Source organism: Choloepus didactylus, chromosome 6 (genome assembly GCF_015220235.1).
Source record: "Choloepus didactylus isolate mChoDid1 chromosome 6, mChoDid1.pri, whole genome shotgun sequence".
Taxonomy (NCBI): domain Eukaryota; kingdom Metazoa; phylum Chordata; class Mammalia; order Pilosa; family Megalonychidae; genus Choloepus; species Choloepus didactylus.
In genome coordinates this window covers 86038449-86054498 of record NC_051312.1, presented here as the reverse complement: position 1 = coordinate 86054498, position 16050 = coordinate 86038449, and the positions used below count along the sequence as shown (strand labels likewise).

The following is a 16050-nucleotide window of genomic DNA, read 5'->3' as shown; positions in this document are numbered from 1 at the left end:
TTCTTGTGCCATCTCCCTTGGTCACAGTGACTCAGTCAGAATATCCCTTCACCCCCTTGTGAGGGGGTCAGAGATGAGCAAGTTGCAGACCTTGCCCTTCAGCACAGCAGCCCCCACCACCACCTCATACAGAACCAGAGAGCAGAGGGGCAAGCTAAAGGCAGGCAGCAGCAGGTGCTGGCTGGCCGTGGGTCCCGAGAATGTATTGACGCTGCCTTTGGTACTTGTGCAGGACTGTTGGGTGGGGAGGGGAAGAGGGAAGGTAGTTTAGGAGAGGCTAGAATGTACAAGCCTAGAATGCCTAGGGTAAGGAGTTTTGAATTCTTATCCTATTAGGAGTGGGGAGACATGGGAAGTCTTTGAGCAGGGCAATGACCCAGTTAGAGCTGTGTTTCAGAGGGTGCAGGATGAACTGAATTGAGGAAGGGCTAAAGGCAGACCTATTAAGAGGCTGTTTTAATAAAACAAATTCAAGGTGATGAAGGCTTGAACTACAACACCCTTCCCTCCCTTTCACCAATCCATTATCAATCCAAAAATGTTTCCTACTTGTGAATGGAGTGGAAAGTGCTGGACAGTGGAGACCAGGCTCTGATCTCAAGGATCAGATGTACCCCACCAATTAGATTTCTTCCTGTAAACAGAGCTAGGTATATGAGATTAGAGGGGCTGAGGAGAGCCTGACTGTCCTTGCAAAAGGAAACTCCTGAATTCCTAAAGTTGGTCCTTATTCAGCCTTTCTACTCCCTAGGCCTCTGCATGGTGCATCGTGCTACTCTTTAATTCTTTATTTCTTCATTTCTTCCTTTGTGTGTCCTGGCCCTTAGCTCTATCCAGCATATCTTCCTATAGCAGAATAGAGTCCCATTGTCAGTAATTTTTAATTTACACATAGTTTGTACAGGTTGGGTCACTATGTATATGACCAGTTCAGTCAGTGATATCAATATTCGGAACAAAACTCAGACCTGGTGAATAATATTGTCCTCCCCTCTTCTTTCTCTTCCCCCTCCTTTCCCCCAATATGCTATGTGTATCTCTGCCTTGACCTCCCCAAGCTGGTTTCCTCTGGTTTCCCCCAGAGTCTTGGGAGAACTCTGGATAATGAAGAGCAACGTCCTGAGACTCTTCTGCTCAGAGGGTAGGAACTTCATCCTCCTCTTTAAGGACACCCTGGAATCTGCAGTTCCTGTATGTGGGCTCTCCACATAGACTGCCTTCTGTACTCTGTTGTCTTAGTTTCCTGGATGCTAAAGCAAATACCATACAGTGGGTTGGCTTAAACAATGGGAATTTATTGGCTCACGATTTTGAGACTAGGAGAGGTCCAAAATCAAGGTATCAGCCAGGTGGTGCTTTCTTCCGGGGGACTATGGCCTTCTGGGGCAGGCTGCTGGCATTCCTTGGGTCCTTGGCTTTTCTGTCACATGGCAATGTCTTCTTTCTCCTCCATGTTCTGTTGACTTCCAGCTTCTTCTGTGGCCTTTGTCTTTCTGTATCTGAGTTTCATTCTGCTTATAAAGGACTCCAGAAATCCAGATTAAAGCCTAAACTTATTCACTCGGCCACATCTTAACTAACAGTAGCATCTTCAGAAGGTCCTATTTACAGTGGGTTCACACCCAAAGGAATGGATTAAGATTAAGAACATGTTTTTCTGGGGTACATAATTCAGTCTGCTACATCGGTGCTCATCACCCTCTGCTTAAATGCCCAATCTCTACCCTCTTTCTATTTCCTGATAACCTGTGCACCCTCTGCTTAAATTCTGCCAGTCTTCAAGGCTCAGCTCAAGTGTTGCCTCCTCGTGAAGCCTTCCTTGACTCCTCCTAGCTGGGTGTGGTCTCCCCTTCCTTCCTCCCTGCCTCTCCTCCCAACCTCCCTTCTGACCTGGGAAGGTATAAGGGTTATCTAGGAAGGGCCGTACCAGGCTGCAGCAAGAGAGGAATCTTCTGGAAGAGAAGCTGGATGTCAGATTAGAGAAGTGAGACTCTATATGTTAGGACTGAGGAAGCAGTCACTCCATGCACAGGAATACCATCTAGGTTCAGATGCGGACCTCATCAGGAATAGATTAGGAATCCTCATGCAGTTTGAGATGATCAAGCCAACAGCTCTGGACAGTGGATGTGTGAGCACTGTTGACCTGCTCTGTGTGGAACTGGTGTGGTGTGGGTCTGCCTGGCTAAGGCAGGGCAGGATCTACTACTCACTACACTCTGTCCTTTGTATTAAGAAGTTTGGGGGCCTGACCTTGCCTTAAACAACTGGACTTCCTGTCTCCTGAAGGGCAGGGACAAGGTCAGTTCTCCACTCTTACCCTGTTCCCCAACACAGTGGGAACTTGGGGGAAAGTTTGCTTTTTACTGACTTTTCAGCAAACCTGAAACAGGCAGTCCAGAGTCTTATTTCCATATTCCATTGGCTATTTCAGAGGACAGATGGGTCCCTTTCCCTTTTCTCCTAGTATGGCAACCATTTCCTCCCTTTTCTCCCAAGGCACTTAAACCTTGTAAGTGCATTCTGCTCTGGCTCTTCAGGAGCAGAAGCCCAGCTCTGGGGCTCCTATCCCACCTGTCAGTATGTGAGCAGGTGGCCCTCTTCCTGGGCTCAGCCCAAACCCAGGCCTGGTTTCTAGACTCAGACCACTCACCTGAAACCCAGGGCACAGGGCAGACTGATGGCACATCTGTCCAGGCTGGGGCTGAGCCATGTGAGGAGAAGTGAAGCCTCCTGTTCTCCCAGTAGAGATCACATTTCTTTCAGAACAGACTGAGTGAAAGACAACACCTCTACCCATTCCCTTCTCCTAGCAGGGGGCTGGGCCTGTCTGCTGAGTGCTTAGCTCAATCATTCATCAGCCCAAACACTCTCTAATAAAGGAAGCCTGATGGTAGAAATCTTGTACTTGAGACTGCCTGCCCTGTCTCTCCAAGATTAATTTGTTCGTTTTAACAAACATTTACTGAGCACCTGCCATATGCCAGGTCCTGTGCTTGGTACAGGGGACACCTGATCAGCCATAGTCCCAGCCCTCAAAGAAGGAGTCCAGGGCAGACTGACAATGCAGCGTGACCAATGCTGTGAGACATGAGAATACAGAAACTGCCCCTGACCAGCCTGGAGTTAAGAGAAAACTCCCTAGAGGAGTTGGTGCCTGATCAGAATCTTAAAAGATCAATAGGGCTTGGCCGACAGAAAGGAGACGTATTCCAGGCAAAAGCGACAGCATGTGGTGGTACCAAGGCAAGGAACCACTTGCAGTGTTTGGTGGGGAGGGGGAATTATATGCTGTTTGGTGCTGGATCACAGGCTGCGGCTGGGAGGGACTAAAGACAGGAGCCTGGTCATGTAGGGCATTTACTGTTCCTTTTTCTCTCAGTCACCCATGTAACCTGTGCTGTGTCTGACCTAAGCTGATTGGGGTGGGGGTGAGATGGGGTGAAGGAGGATAACTCAGTGAGGAAGGAGAAGCAATCCCTGCTTTGAAAGAGCTCACTTTCCCCTCCCAGGTGAGGAAGGAGGATATGAGTCAAAAATTGAGAATCAGTAAAGCAAAGTGCAAGTTGCCAAACTTCTGTGAGCCCAAGCAACTTGGAGATGATAATGCCTACAATGCATAGAGTTGTATAGTTATTAATTATAAAATTATTTATTTATTCAGTGAATGTTTATGAGGAGCTAGGTGCTAAAGATACAGTAGTAAACTAGATAGGGACAGTCCCTGCTCTCTTGGGACTTGCATGTAACTGCATTTGTTAAATAACTAATTGTGTACTTACGATCATCTATTTCAAAAGTGAAGTACAATCTGTCTTTTCAACAAATGAAGGTGGTCCCACTTTTAATCAGGCAGACACAGGGCAGCCCAAGCTGAGTAGAGATGAGCAGCGAGGTCGAGGTGCTCTCTTACAGGATATCTGCAAAGGGACCAAGCTGAAGAAGGTGACCAACGTTAATGATCAGAGTGCTCCCATCCTTGAGAAGCCCAAAGGAAGCAGTGGTGGTTATGGTTCTGGAGCAGCTGCCCTGCAGCCCAAGGGAGGTCTCTTCCAAGGAGGAGTGCCAAAGCTCAGACCTGTGGGAGCCAAGGATGCTTCAGAGAACCTAGCTTGGAAACCAGCCTTCCAAGTCCCCAGTTCTCGAGCCGGTGCCCCAAAACCTCCAGTGTCTACAGCCAGTGGCCACCCTCAAGATGATACAGACAGCAGCCAAGCCTCACTCCCAGAACTGCCTCAGATGCAGAGACTCTCTTTACCGGACCTCTCCCTACCTAATACCACCAGGAGTATGGGCATGAAGCGCAGCTCCTCTGCCCCTCCTCCACCACCCCCAGGATGGCATGCCAACCTACCCCCTACACCTCTGCCTGTGCACGGTAACGAAGCCCCAGCCTACAACAGAGAGAAGCCCTTGCCACCAACACCTGGACAGAGACTTCATCTGGGTCGAGAAGGACCTCCTGCTCCACCCTCAGTGAAACCACCGCCTTCCCCTGTGAATATCAGAACAGGACCAAGTGGCCGGTCTCTGGCTCCTCCTCCTCTGCCTTACCACCAGCCTCCTGGAGTCCCCAATGGACCCTCCAGTCCCACTACCGAGTCAGCCCCTGAGCTGCCACAGAAACATAATTCTTTGCATAGGAAGATACCAGGGCCTGTTAGAGGCCTAGCACCAACTCCACCCTCCTCAGCCTCCCCCTCTTTACAGAGTAATAGGCCACCTGCCCCAGCCTGAGACCCTCCTAGACGGGGACCAGCTCCTCTACCCCCACCACCCATGATCCAAAATAGTGCCAGGGATACTCTCCCTCTGCCACCACCATACGGAATGCATGGGTCAGAACCCCTGAGCCAAGGAAAGCCCCCACCTCCGCCCTCGAGGATGCCAGCTGGACCACCCCCTCCCCCTCCACCTGCCCTGAGGAATGGCCACAGAGATTCTATTACCACTGTCTGGTCCTTCTTGGATGATTTTGAGTCAAAGTATTCCTTCCATCCAGTAGAAGATTTTCCTGCTCCAGAAGAATATAAATACTTTCAGAGGATATATCCCAGCAAAACAAACCGAGCTGCCCATGGAGCCCCACCTCTGCCACCCATTCTCAGGTGAAGCCTGACTTGTTCCTGTTCCTCAGGAAGAGGATGGATTTTCTCCTCTTCTCAGATGGTCCCTTCCATCCCCCGAAGCCTGCATGAGCACTCCTAACGTGTTTCTCCAGTGCCACCAGCCCCTAGACTCCAAGCATCCTCCCAACTCATCTCCACCTATACATCTTGTCTCTGGACTTGGTGATTGGACTCTTTATATTGGCAGTAGGGTTTCAAGCCTTCCATGTCTCCTGCTTTCCTCTTGGGGAAAGGTGCCTTGTTGTGATGAGTTAACTCATTTGTGGGGCAGGGTAGAAAATGGCACTCCTACCTCCTCCTACCCACTGTAGGAGGAATCTTGCCAGGTATATTATATTTCATCATGTATGAGGTTGGCATGGCCATGACTTTTGGGGAATGGGCATTTTCAGTGAAACAAGATAGGAGTTTGCAGAAAAGTGATCTGTTTTAAAGGTCAAAATGTTTGGAAGAAGGGCAAGGAAATGGGTCTGCTTTATTTTTAGGGGTATTTTTGGTTTTGTCTCTCCTCCCCAGCTTCCCCCAACCTCCAGGGATAGGTTGGATATAAACACTAAATACTAACCAATTGAACTAAAAATCTAATATAAAGAGGGTGAAATAAACTGGGGATCCTTGTAGAGCTAGTCAGTTCTTCTGTAGCAAAGGGACCAGGAGTCATTTGAGTCCTCAGGATGCTGAGGCTGAGAGATGTTTTTCTTCCTCCAATCTACCATCTCCTCAAGAGAAGAATTGCTTTTTGTGGGGAGCATCATTCATTCCTGATTCACAAACCCAAATATCCTCCAGTGGGAGACAGGAAGATAGGGCCCGGGCCTTGGCCTTGACCTTGAGTCCATCTCAATTTTTTTTGACCGGCACTGAAGGTCAGTGGCCCTTTCAATCCTGTCCAGAAATTTCAGCCCCTATTGGATGTTCCAACATGTCAAAGAACGGGAAGGGACTGTCTTTGTTGGGCTTCAGAAGACTTTAACTAAGGCCTGCTTGTTCCAAAGTTCACAGTCCATCTGACCAAGCAGGCTCTTTTTCCTTTCTTCACCAACAGCTTCCCAAGATTGCAGGGGTTAGCACAGCAGAGTAGAGAAGGGTAAGGCAATGAGTTGACGCTTGTGAGGGTAAAGATCCTTCCATGCCAAGAAGCACAGATACTTTGGTGAGATGTGCCTCAGTCCAATAGAACATTCTTGGCAGCCAGTAATACCTTGTTTCCTTGCTCCGGGACAGTTAGCTGCAGGAGTGCGAAGGGCTATCATCCAGTCCAGATACTGAGGTGGGTGCCTGGGGAGTAGAAGGCACTACCCACCGCGGTTGACTGTGCAGCTCTTGCTGCCGGATCCGCAGCCACTTTTGGGTTTTTTCAACTAATCCGTCTCCAAATGCTAACCCCGGTTTCTCCCAACCACGGCCTGGCTGCTGTTTCCCCAGCAGTCGCACTCGTTTCTGACTGCAGACTCTCGGTTTCACCAAGTGCGCAGTCCCTGTGGATTTAGCGGACCTTGTCCAGCCGGTACAATGCAGGAAATGGTATTCTGGAGACTTTCTGTGTTTTATTTAGTGTTTTGCATGGAGAAGTATTTTGCTCTGTCTCTCCTAATCTGCCATCTTGGATCCCTCAGCATTATTCTTAATAGCCAAAAAATGGAAACAACCCAAAAGTTCATTAACTGATGAATAGATAAATAAAATGTAGTATATCCATAAAAAGTAATCATGTACTGATACATGCTTTAATATGGATAAACCTTGAAAACATCATGCTAAGTGAAAAGCCAGAACATTGTATTATTCCATTTATGTGAAATGTCCAGAACAGACAAATCGACAGAAAGTAGACTAGAGGAGTAGGGGGCATGGGAAGTGACTGCTGTTGGGTCCAGGGTTTCTTTCTGAGATGATGAAGATCTTCTAGAGTTAGATACCAAAAATCGTGGTTGTACAACTCTGTGAATATACTTTAAAACCATTGAGTTGTACACTTTAAATGGGTGAATTGTATGTTACGTGAACTACATCTCAAAGCTGTTTAAAAAGCAAAGTATGAGACACTGGAGAATCTTAACCTTTACTATAGGAGGGTTGGGGCAGAGGAAGATCAGTAAGGGAAAGCCTCTGAGTAAATGAGGTTGAATCGAACTCTGAAGGATGAAGAGAAAGGTGGAAGCAAGTTCCAGTTAGAGGGAACAGCATGTAGAAAGCCCTGGGTCAAGAAAAAATGTGGACAAATTGAGGAATTGAAAGAAAACCAATATGGCCTTGGGTCAAGAAAAAATGTGGACAAATTGAGGAATTGAGAGAAAACCAATATGGCAAAGGGGAGAGTGGCATAAAATAAATTTGGAGACTTAAACCATACCACACTGGGTTGGTAGGCCATGTTAATGATTTTCATTTTCATCTTCAGAGCAGTGGTCAACCATTGAAGGATTTTAAGCAGTTGTGTTTGAAGATAGACATGATGACATGATAAAGATACATATTTTTAAAAGATTGTTCTGTTTGCTCAGTAGATTGGTAGAGAGCTGTGGTAGATGCAGGGAGACTGGCTGGAAAGTGACTGCAGTGGTTCAGACAAGAAGGTGACAATAGGTGGTGACTTGAACTAAGATGTCATTGACAGCAATGGAAGAAGTAAGTGAGACAGAACTTTGATGATGGTTAAAATAGTGTCAGTGCCTGGTACAGTGCCTGACACATAGTAGTAACTCAGCAAATGTATGTTGAATGAATGGATAGAACTGGATATGGTTGATAGGGAGGAAAAGATTTTAAGAATGAATTTCAGGTTTCTGGCTTGATAACCTGCATAGATGCTATTACCACTCACTGAAATGAGGATGCCAGGGGAGGACTGGGTTAGGCGAGAAAGATTTGAGTTCTGTTTTGAACATGCTCTATTTGACATCTTGGTTAGGTTTTCAAGTAGAGATGTCAACTAGGCAACTGAGCGTATAGGCCTTTCTGACTCTTCCCACTATCCACACCTTGCTGTCTCTCAAAAAAAAAAAATTAAAAATCTGTTGTAGTTCAGAGACTTTTTTGATGAAGGAATCATACCAGCTCAAACTGGTTTACTAGATGGCTTTGGAAAAAGTCTGATTTGGTGTACAATGCAGGAGAGAAAAAAGGGTTTGGTTTTGTTCAGGAGTAGACACATTTATTCAAGCTTTGCATTGGTGGCTTGGTTTGGTTCTTGTCCCTAGATACCCCAGCTTGGGGCTTGAGGCACTTGCTGTCCAGTTGCCAGGATTGAGGTGTCCAGAATGTGCTGAGCTACAGCATAGGTAAATGCTTTGCAGATTGATCCAGGGATTTTATCTAATTAGCAAAACCCCTGGCTGCTAAGTACATTTGGCTGTCTCAGGGCCTCACAGAGGCTGTCTTTTTATCGATTGTTGTTTCATTTTGGCTGGATGGGAAGATATTAATGATGGCATCAGAGCAACCAAAACATCCAGCTCTGTTAACCAGTAAATATGTAAAGATCCTGTGGCTTGCAGTGGATTGAAACAAAAGCTTTATTCTAGACCCAAGGTCAGGACTGCAGGAGCATTGACTCTTGTAATTTGATGCTTATAGTGAAAGCTCCCTAAGATCATCACAGTTTTTTAATGATGAGGTGTAACCCAAACAGAATTTTTAGTGCTATGATGTTGGAAGGCAGCATAATGTTACAGAAATAATACAAATTTTTAGAGTTAGGAGACCTGGGTTCCACTTCTGATGTACTTACTAGCTAGTTGTGTGACCCTTAATAAGTCATAGAACCTCTCTGAGCCTTAGTTTCCAAATCTGAATTCCTCTGGAAGGGTCCCACACTGGGGCTTTGCTCTGAATAAACCTTCGTGGGGCAAGCAGTCCTGCACAGTAGCCCAGGGCTTGGCAACTTTTCTTAGGTGTGTGGCCTGCAGAGTCTTAGCTTGATTGCTCCCTGGTGAGGGAAGGCAATTAGGGAGGCTGGATTGGCAGTTTTTCCCTAATTTCATGGTTACATGAATTGTGAAGGCATCCAGTCAACTGCCCAGAAGCCCAACAGAGTCAGGCAGTTGGCCAACCCCATGGACAAGAGAAGAGGTAGGGCCTCCTAGGATGGGGCTGTTGGGGGTTGGAAGGATATCCCTAAAAAGGAGCCCAGCCCTGGGATAGAGCCTCTAGTATTGGCCCTACTGCTTCCTGGCTGTTTTGCCTTGAGCTGGTCTCTTAACTTCCTCAGTGGCTTGGACTGTAAAATATCTTTGGTGATACCTTTGAGAGTTCTAGGCAGGTGAACCCTTGTTGTCTGAAAAACTGCTCAACCCTAGGGTAATCAGTGTCACATTTTCCAGGAGGCCTTCCCTGATCCTCTAAGTGCCGGTGGGTTCATAGCAGCCTGTACTTCCCCTGTAATAGCACTTATCACCCTCTTTTGGGATTATCTGGTCACTTGTGTTTCCTACAATACCATGAGTTTTGGAGGTGGCAGATCATTGCTGTGTTGTTCATCGCTGTTGGTTTAAATATTCAACAAATACTTTTTGAATATTGTTGGAAGTGTTTGGTAAGTGGTGAAGAGATAGGCAAATATTAGTAGTTATTATAGTCATAATAGGCCTTTTTGAACAGAGGCTTGACCTCCCTTAGAAAATCCAAAAATAAAGTAAAAATGCAGAGTTAGTTCAATCATTTTTTCAACAGATAGTGTGTACTATGTGCTGGCACTGTGCCAGGCCCTGGTGGATCCGTGGTAAGCTAAAAATAGGTAGAGGCCTTGCCTCATGGAGCTTAAAGCCTAGACAGACATTAATCATACAAATGTGAAATTGCAACTGTGACAGGTGCTGCAAAGGAGAAAGCACAGAGAATCATGAGAGCCTATAACAGAGATTTTCTCTTGTCAGGCAAGGCTTCCCAGGGGAAGCTTATGCTCTGAGATGAAGGATGAAAAAAGTTACCTAAGTGAAGAAGGGTGGAAAGAGCTTTCCTGGCAGAAGGTATTTTTATTTACCAAGACCCTGTGGGAGGAGGAAGCATGGCAAGTGTGAAGAGGCCAATGGGACTGGAGCTTAGAAGGAAGTGGCAGGAGTCTAGAGAATAGGCAGACATTGCAGGCCATTTGAGGCCACATTAAGGAGCTTTGTCTGTATTCTAAGAGCCGTGGCAGTGGAAGTGGGGTGGAGGTGGGGGATTTGGAGGAGATTGATAGGAATAGCAACCATTCTGATTGCTGATAAAAATTAGGAACAAATGTGAGTGCCTGCCTGCCCATCCTGTGTGTGCCAAGTATCCTGTTGAGCAGCAATCTAGCCCTCATTTCAGCAGGTGCAGGATGCAAATCTGTGGGGCCCAGCAGCAAGAAGACTTCCGTTAGCAGGATCAGCTGTCAGGCTCTCTCTCCCCACCACTGTTGCTGTGGCCCAAATGCTGCTGCTGCCACTTTAAAATTCTAGCTCAATCACAACCACAATGGAAATCCTCTCAGCATGGCTGGAACCACCTGGATATTTTACCCAAGGGAATTTCCTGGAAACCGAGAAACAAGAGAGATAATCCAGGAATCGGAAACAGTCAAGCTAACATGTTGCTGGGCTTACAGTGTTCACTATAGTTTTTTGCCTCACAGTCCTTGTTCTGTTTGAAAAGCCTCCCCAGAAAATCTCACTTTGGAACTTGGAGGCACTTTTTTATTCCGTGCAATTTTATTGAGATACAGTCACATTCCATACAGTCATCCAAAGTGTACAGTTGTTCACAGTATCATCATATAGTTGTGTATTCATCACCACAATCAATTTTTGAACATTTTCATTATTCAAAAATAAAGAAAAACATGAATAAAAATAAAAGTAAAAATGAACACCCAAAACAACCCATACCCCTCATCCCCCCTATTATTCATTTACTTTTTTGTCCTCATTTTTCTACTCCTCTGTCCATACACTGGATAAAGGGAATGTGGGCCATGAGGTTTTCACAGTCACACAGTCGTATATAGTTACATGGTCATCTTCAAAAATCAAGGCTACTAGGTTGCAGTTCAGCAGTTTCAGGTATTTCCTTCTAGCTATTCTAATACACTAAAAATTGAAAAGGGATATCTATATAATGCATAAGAATAACCTCCAGAATGACCTCTTGACTCCATTTGAAATGTCTCAGTCCCTGAAACTTTACTTTGTTTCTCTTCCGCCTTTTGGTCAGAAAGGCTTTCTCAGTCCCATGATGCTGGGTCTAGACTCATCCCCGGGAGTCATGTCACACATTGCCAGGGAGATTTACACCCCTGGGAGTCATGTCCCATGTAGGGAGGAGGGCAGTGAGTTTACTGCAGAGTTGTCTTAGAGCCCACATCTGAGCAACAAAAGAGGTTCTTTGGGGGTGACTTTTAGGCATAATTATAAGTAGGCTTAACTTTTCCTTTGTGGAAATAGTTTCATAAGGGCAAGCCCCAAGATCAAGGGCTTGGCCTTTTAAATTGGTAATCTTCAATGCTTGTGAGAATATCAGGAATTCTCAGGTAGGGAAGTTTAATGTTTCCACATTTTTCCCCAGGCCCTCAAGGGAGGTTTGATTCTCTGCCCAGATTACTCTGGGATATATCAGGGTTTCATGCTAACTTGTACAAACCAACCAGATCTCAACCCCTATTCAAGGTTCCATGTAATTATGGTGTTTGAATAAACTAACCATTCAGGTTAACTTGTATAGCGTGCCACAGAATATATAGGTTTTGCACCAAATAAACATCTCTTCCTTTGATCTCACACAGAAGCTGAGGTTTTAGGCCTGGTTTACCTTAGTCCTAACCAAGGCGTTTCATTCATGTCTCTAACTGAAATCTGGTCTCTCTTTCAGTTTCTTTAACATTTGCTGTATGGGGTAATGTTGCCAGTCATAGCTACTGAACGCTAGCTCTGAGTCTCAGGTGTCACACAGGTACCTGAAGTTCCAGGGACCAACCAGGTTGTACTCAAGAGCTCAGCATCTCAGAATCTAGAAATAACTGTTACAACTGAGGAATAGAGGTAACTGCTTTAAGAGCTTACAATCTGGGAACCTTTATAAAATAAGCCTTCCCCTGATAACCTATGCTCTCAGATTCAATTCTAAGAGTTTGAGCATTATAGTTAGTCCATATTAGTGAGATGTTATAATGTCTGTCTTTTCATTTCTGGCATCTTTCACACAGCATATTGTCCTCAAGGCCCATTTACCTAGTTGCATACCTTACAACTTCATTTCTTCTTGCATCTGCTCAGTATCCCATTGTATGTATACAGCACATTTCACCATTCCGTTCATGAGCTGATATACTCTTAGGCCACCTCCATCCATTGTGAATCATGAATACTGCCGCCACAAACACCAATGTGCAAATGTCCACTCGTGTTCCTGCTCTCAGTTCTTCCAAGTATATACCCAGTAATGGGGTTGCAGAACCATATGGCAACCCCATACTTAGCTTCCTGTGGAACTACCACACTGCCCTCCAGATGAGCTGCACCATTCTACTTCCCCACCAGCAGTGATTAGGTACATCTTTTTCTCCACATTTTCTTTGAGGCTGTATTACATCTTGCTTCCCTCTTCATTATCCTCACTTCTGAGCAGGGGCCTTAGGCCCAAAATCGTCCTAAGATAATGAGCAGTTCTTTCCTTGTGGTTATATGGCTCTGCCCCAGAGGTTTTTTTGTCATTGGCAGTAATCAATGTAAGGGCTTTGGAATTTGACAAAACAAAGTTTGAAACCCGATTGTGCCATTTATTAGCTCTATGACCTTGAGAAAGTTGCCTAACCTCTCTGAGTCTTAAATTCTTTATCTGCAAAGTGGGGTGACAGTTGACCTACCTCATACCACTGCTGTATTAAATGAGAAAATGCAAGTGCTACTATGCCTGGCACTCACGAATACTTACTCAGTACATAGTAGGTATTATTATGGAGTGTTGTTAATTGCCTAAGGTTTCTTCCTCCATAATTAACAAAATTAACTAGGATAATGAGTAGAATTTTCTCAGTATTCAGTTTTTATCCTATATATTTTCCTTATGCTCTTGTTACCATTAGTATGAGCATTCAGAGACTACAGAACTCAACGGAAATGAATATTAAGATGGGGGAAAAAGCCTCAGAGGCCATCATGATTAGTTTTACCATCTTTTTTTTTTTTTTTTGAGACTCTAGATATTCAGAATTTTATTTAATGTTTATAGCATGTTACTTTAATTGTTATTGTTAATATTACTAATAATGGCTGGTGTTTATTGAATGCCTTTTTTGTGACAGGCATTACATGAAGTTTTAGTCACTAAATCCCCACACCTCTGCAAGTAATACATCCCCATTTCACAGATGATGAAACTAAACTAGTTTGATGAGCTTAAGTAATTTGCCCACTGAGAAAGTGGCCCAAGTTTTCCACTTAAGAAGCGGCCCAAGATGAGAGGACCAAAGAAGGCCTAAAATAGAAGAGAGGTTTTCCCAGGACAGTTTCCTCTTAGCAATCTTCCATGCTTGGAAAGATGCTTGGCAGTTAAAGGGAGGATCATTTCTGTCTGCCTTATGGGAGTCCACATGGTTACTAAGGATAAACTGTCAAATCCAGACCCCTTATCTCTCCTCCACCCTCTCACCCCTTCTCCTACCAGGTAAGCTCCATCTTCCCTTCCTTCCCTTCCCTTCCCTTCCCTTCCTGGAAAAAAACCCATTCTGGTCAGACTTGGCTTCTCACTGTCCCAAACATATGCCTTTGCTCATGTAGTGCTTCCAGCCCCACCCCTGTCCTGTTGTCTGTCCAGATCCTATTCATGTTCCATTGCCCTTCCTTTTCAAGAAAGTTCCCTGACTGATAATAATGGTTGCTGTTTATTAAAAACTACTGTACACAAGGCAGTGCCAGGTACTTTATATATATTCTCTCTTTTCTTTGCCTCAGTATTATGGAACAGATTATGTTACATTCATTTTCCAGAGAGAAAACCTGAAGCTCAGGCAGATTTAGTGACTACCCAAGGCCTCGCATCTACTAAGTGGTAGAATTGTGATTTAAACCAAGGTCCACATGAGTCCAGAGTATGTGCTTTTCTCATTGCAATTCACTGCTTGTTCTAGCCCATGTTGGTCACAAAGGCCTTAAAGTTTAAGCCATACAGTATCATGTTTAGTGTTCCATCCCCTTACCTTTCTTCTCAATTGCCTGATGCATGTATCTCCTCACCCAGGCTGTGACCCCCACCACAGCAAGGTGGATGGGGCCTCGTTTTCCTCCACATAGCTAGCCACACAAGGTTGTCTGGGCACTCAGAAGGAACACAGTATGGATACAGCCTGGCTGGTTGATTGATTAGTTGATTGAAACCCTGTTTATTCTCCAGAGGCTACCCAGCAGGAGGTTTTGGCTCTACCACAGCAGCTGGGCCTGCTGACTGGTCTCCAAGATCCTCCATTCATGTCAATGGGAGGCCCAGGAAAGCTGCATAAGAATCCTCTCTGAGGCTGAGCAGAGGCTTCCATCTCAATACCCTTTTGTTTGGAGGATAGCACCCAGGCCTCCCAGGCAGTCTGTGTGTTTGACCAGCCTTTGGAGATAGACAGTGAACAGGGAAAGGATACAAAGCACAGACAATCGGGGAGGCCCCTGGAATTACCAGTGGCACAGAGTCCAGCCAGGGAGTGCAGTGTCCTTCCCAGACTGGGCAGATCTGGGGCTCGCTAACAGCCCTGGATGGGTCAGACAGGATCCAAGGCACTACTGTCTCTGACCTTATTTCCTCTCCAATATTCAAATCCTCTTTAGCTTCTCTGATAAGCAACATCCTATCAGATTATTGGGTACCTCTGGTCATAAGGTGCTCCTTGCCTCTGAAGGATGGGTACACTGATTGAATAAACATCTATTCTTTCTTTCTTTCTTTCTTTCTTTCTTTCTTTCTTTCTTTCTTTCTTTCTTTTTTTGGAGATTAAATTCACATAACATAAAAATTCACCCTTTTAAAGTATACAGTTCAGTGGTTTTTAGCAACTATAACAGCTGTCTAATTCCAGAACATTTTCATCACTCCAAAAAGAAATCCATTCCCCACCCCCCAAGTCCTGGCAACCACTAATCTACTTTCTGTCAATGAATTTGTCTATTCTGGACATTTCATATAAATGGGATCATAAAATAAGCAGACGTTTGTGCCTGTCTTATTTTATTTAGTATATTTTTGAGGTTCATCCATATTGTAGCATCTATCAGTATTTCTTTCTTTTTTATGGATGAATAATATTCCATTGTATGGATAAACTACATTTTGTTTGTTCAGTAATCAGTTAATGGACATTTAAGTTTTTTCCATTTTTGGGCTACTATGAATAATACTGTTACGAACATTCATGAGCAAGTCTTTGTGTGAAAGTATGTTTTTTTACTCTGGGTCATATACCTAGAAGTACAATTGCTGGGTCATAAGGCAACTCTATGTTTTGAGGAGCTGCCAAACTGTTTTCCAAAGCTATTGCATCATTTTGCATTCCCACCATTTTTGAGGGTTCCAATTTCTCTCCATCCTGGCTAACACCTGTTGTTGTCAGTCTTTTTGATTATAGTCATCCTAGTGGTGTGAAGTGGTATCTATTTTGGTTTTGATTAGCATTTCCCTAAGGACTAATGATGTTGAGCATCTTTTCATATGTTTATTGGTCATTTGTATGTTTTCTTTGGCATTCATTTATTCTTAAGGCCCATTATGAGCAATATGCCCCATTAGGCATTGAGGAAGAGCATAAAGTTGTATCATTATTACCTTTGCCTTTCAAAGAACTTGCAGTCTGGTAAGAGAATTGTAATTAGTACACATGAAAAGTTAAGGCTCATGAACTGGGCGGTATTTGGGATGGTTCCAAAGATAGGTAGGTATTTGGATACAAGGAACTTAATGGAATGACTTTCTGGGCAATTGAAGT

At 44.6% G+C, this 16050-nt stretch overlaps 2 protein-coding genes across 3 annotated transcripts in view; both read left to right on the top strand.

Moving 5' to 3' along the window:
* Positions 1-16050, top strand: part of CLPB (caseinolytic mitochondrial matrix peptidase chaperone subunit B) — a 180875-nt gene that overhangs the window by 5367 nt on the left and 159458 nt on the right. The window lies entirely within an intron of this gene.
* Positions 74-5112, top strand: LOC119535855 (WAS/WASL-interacting protein family member 2-like). The gene is given in 4 exon segments (XM_037838267.1): positions 74-220; positions 1834-1898; positions 2541-2713; positions 3833-5112. Coding segments are annotated over 4 exon segments (1665 nt in total).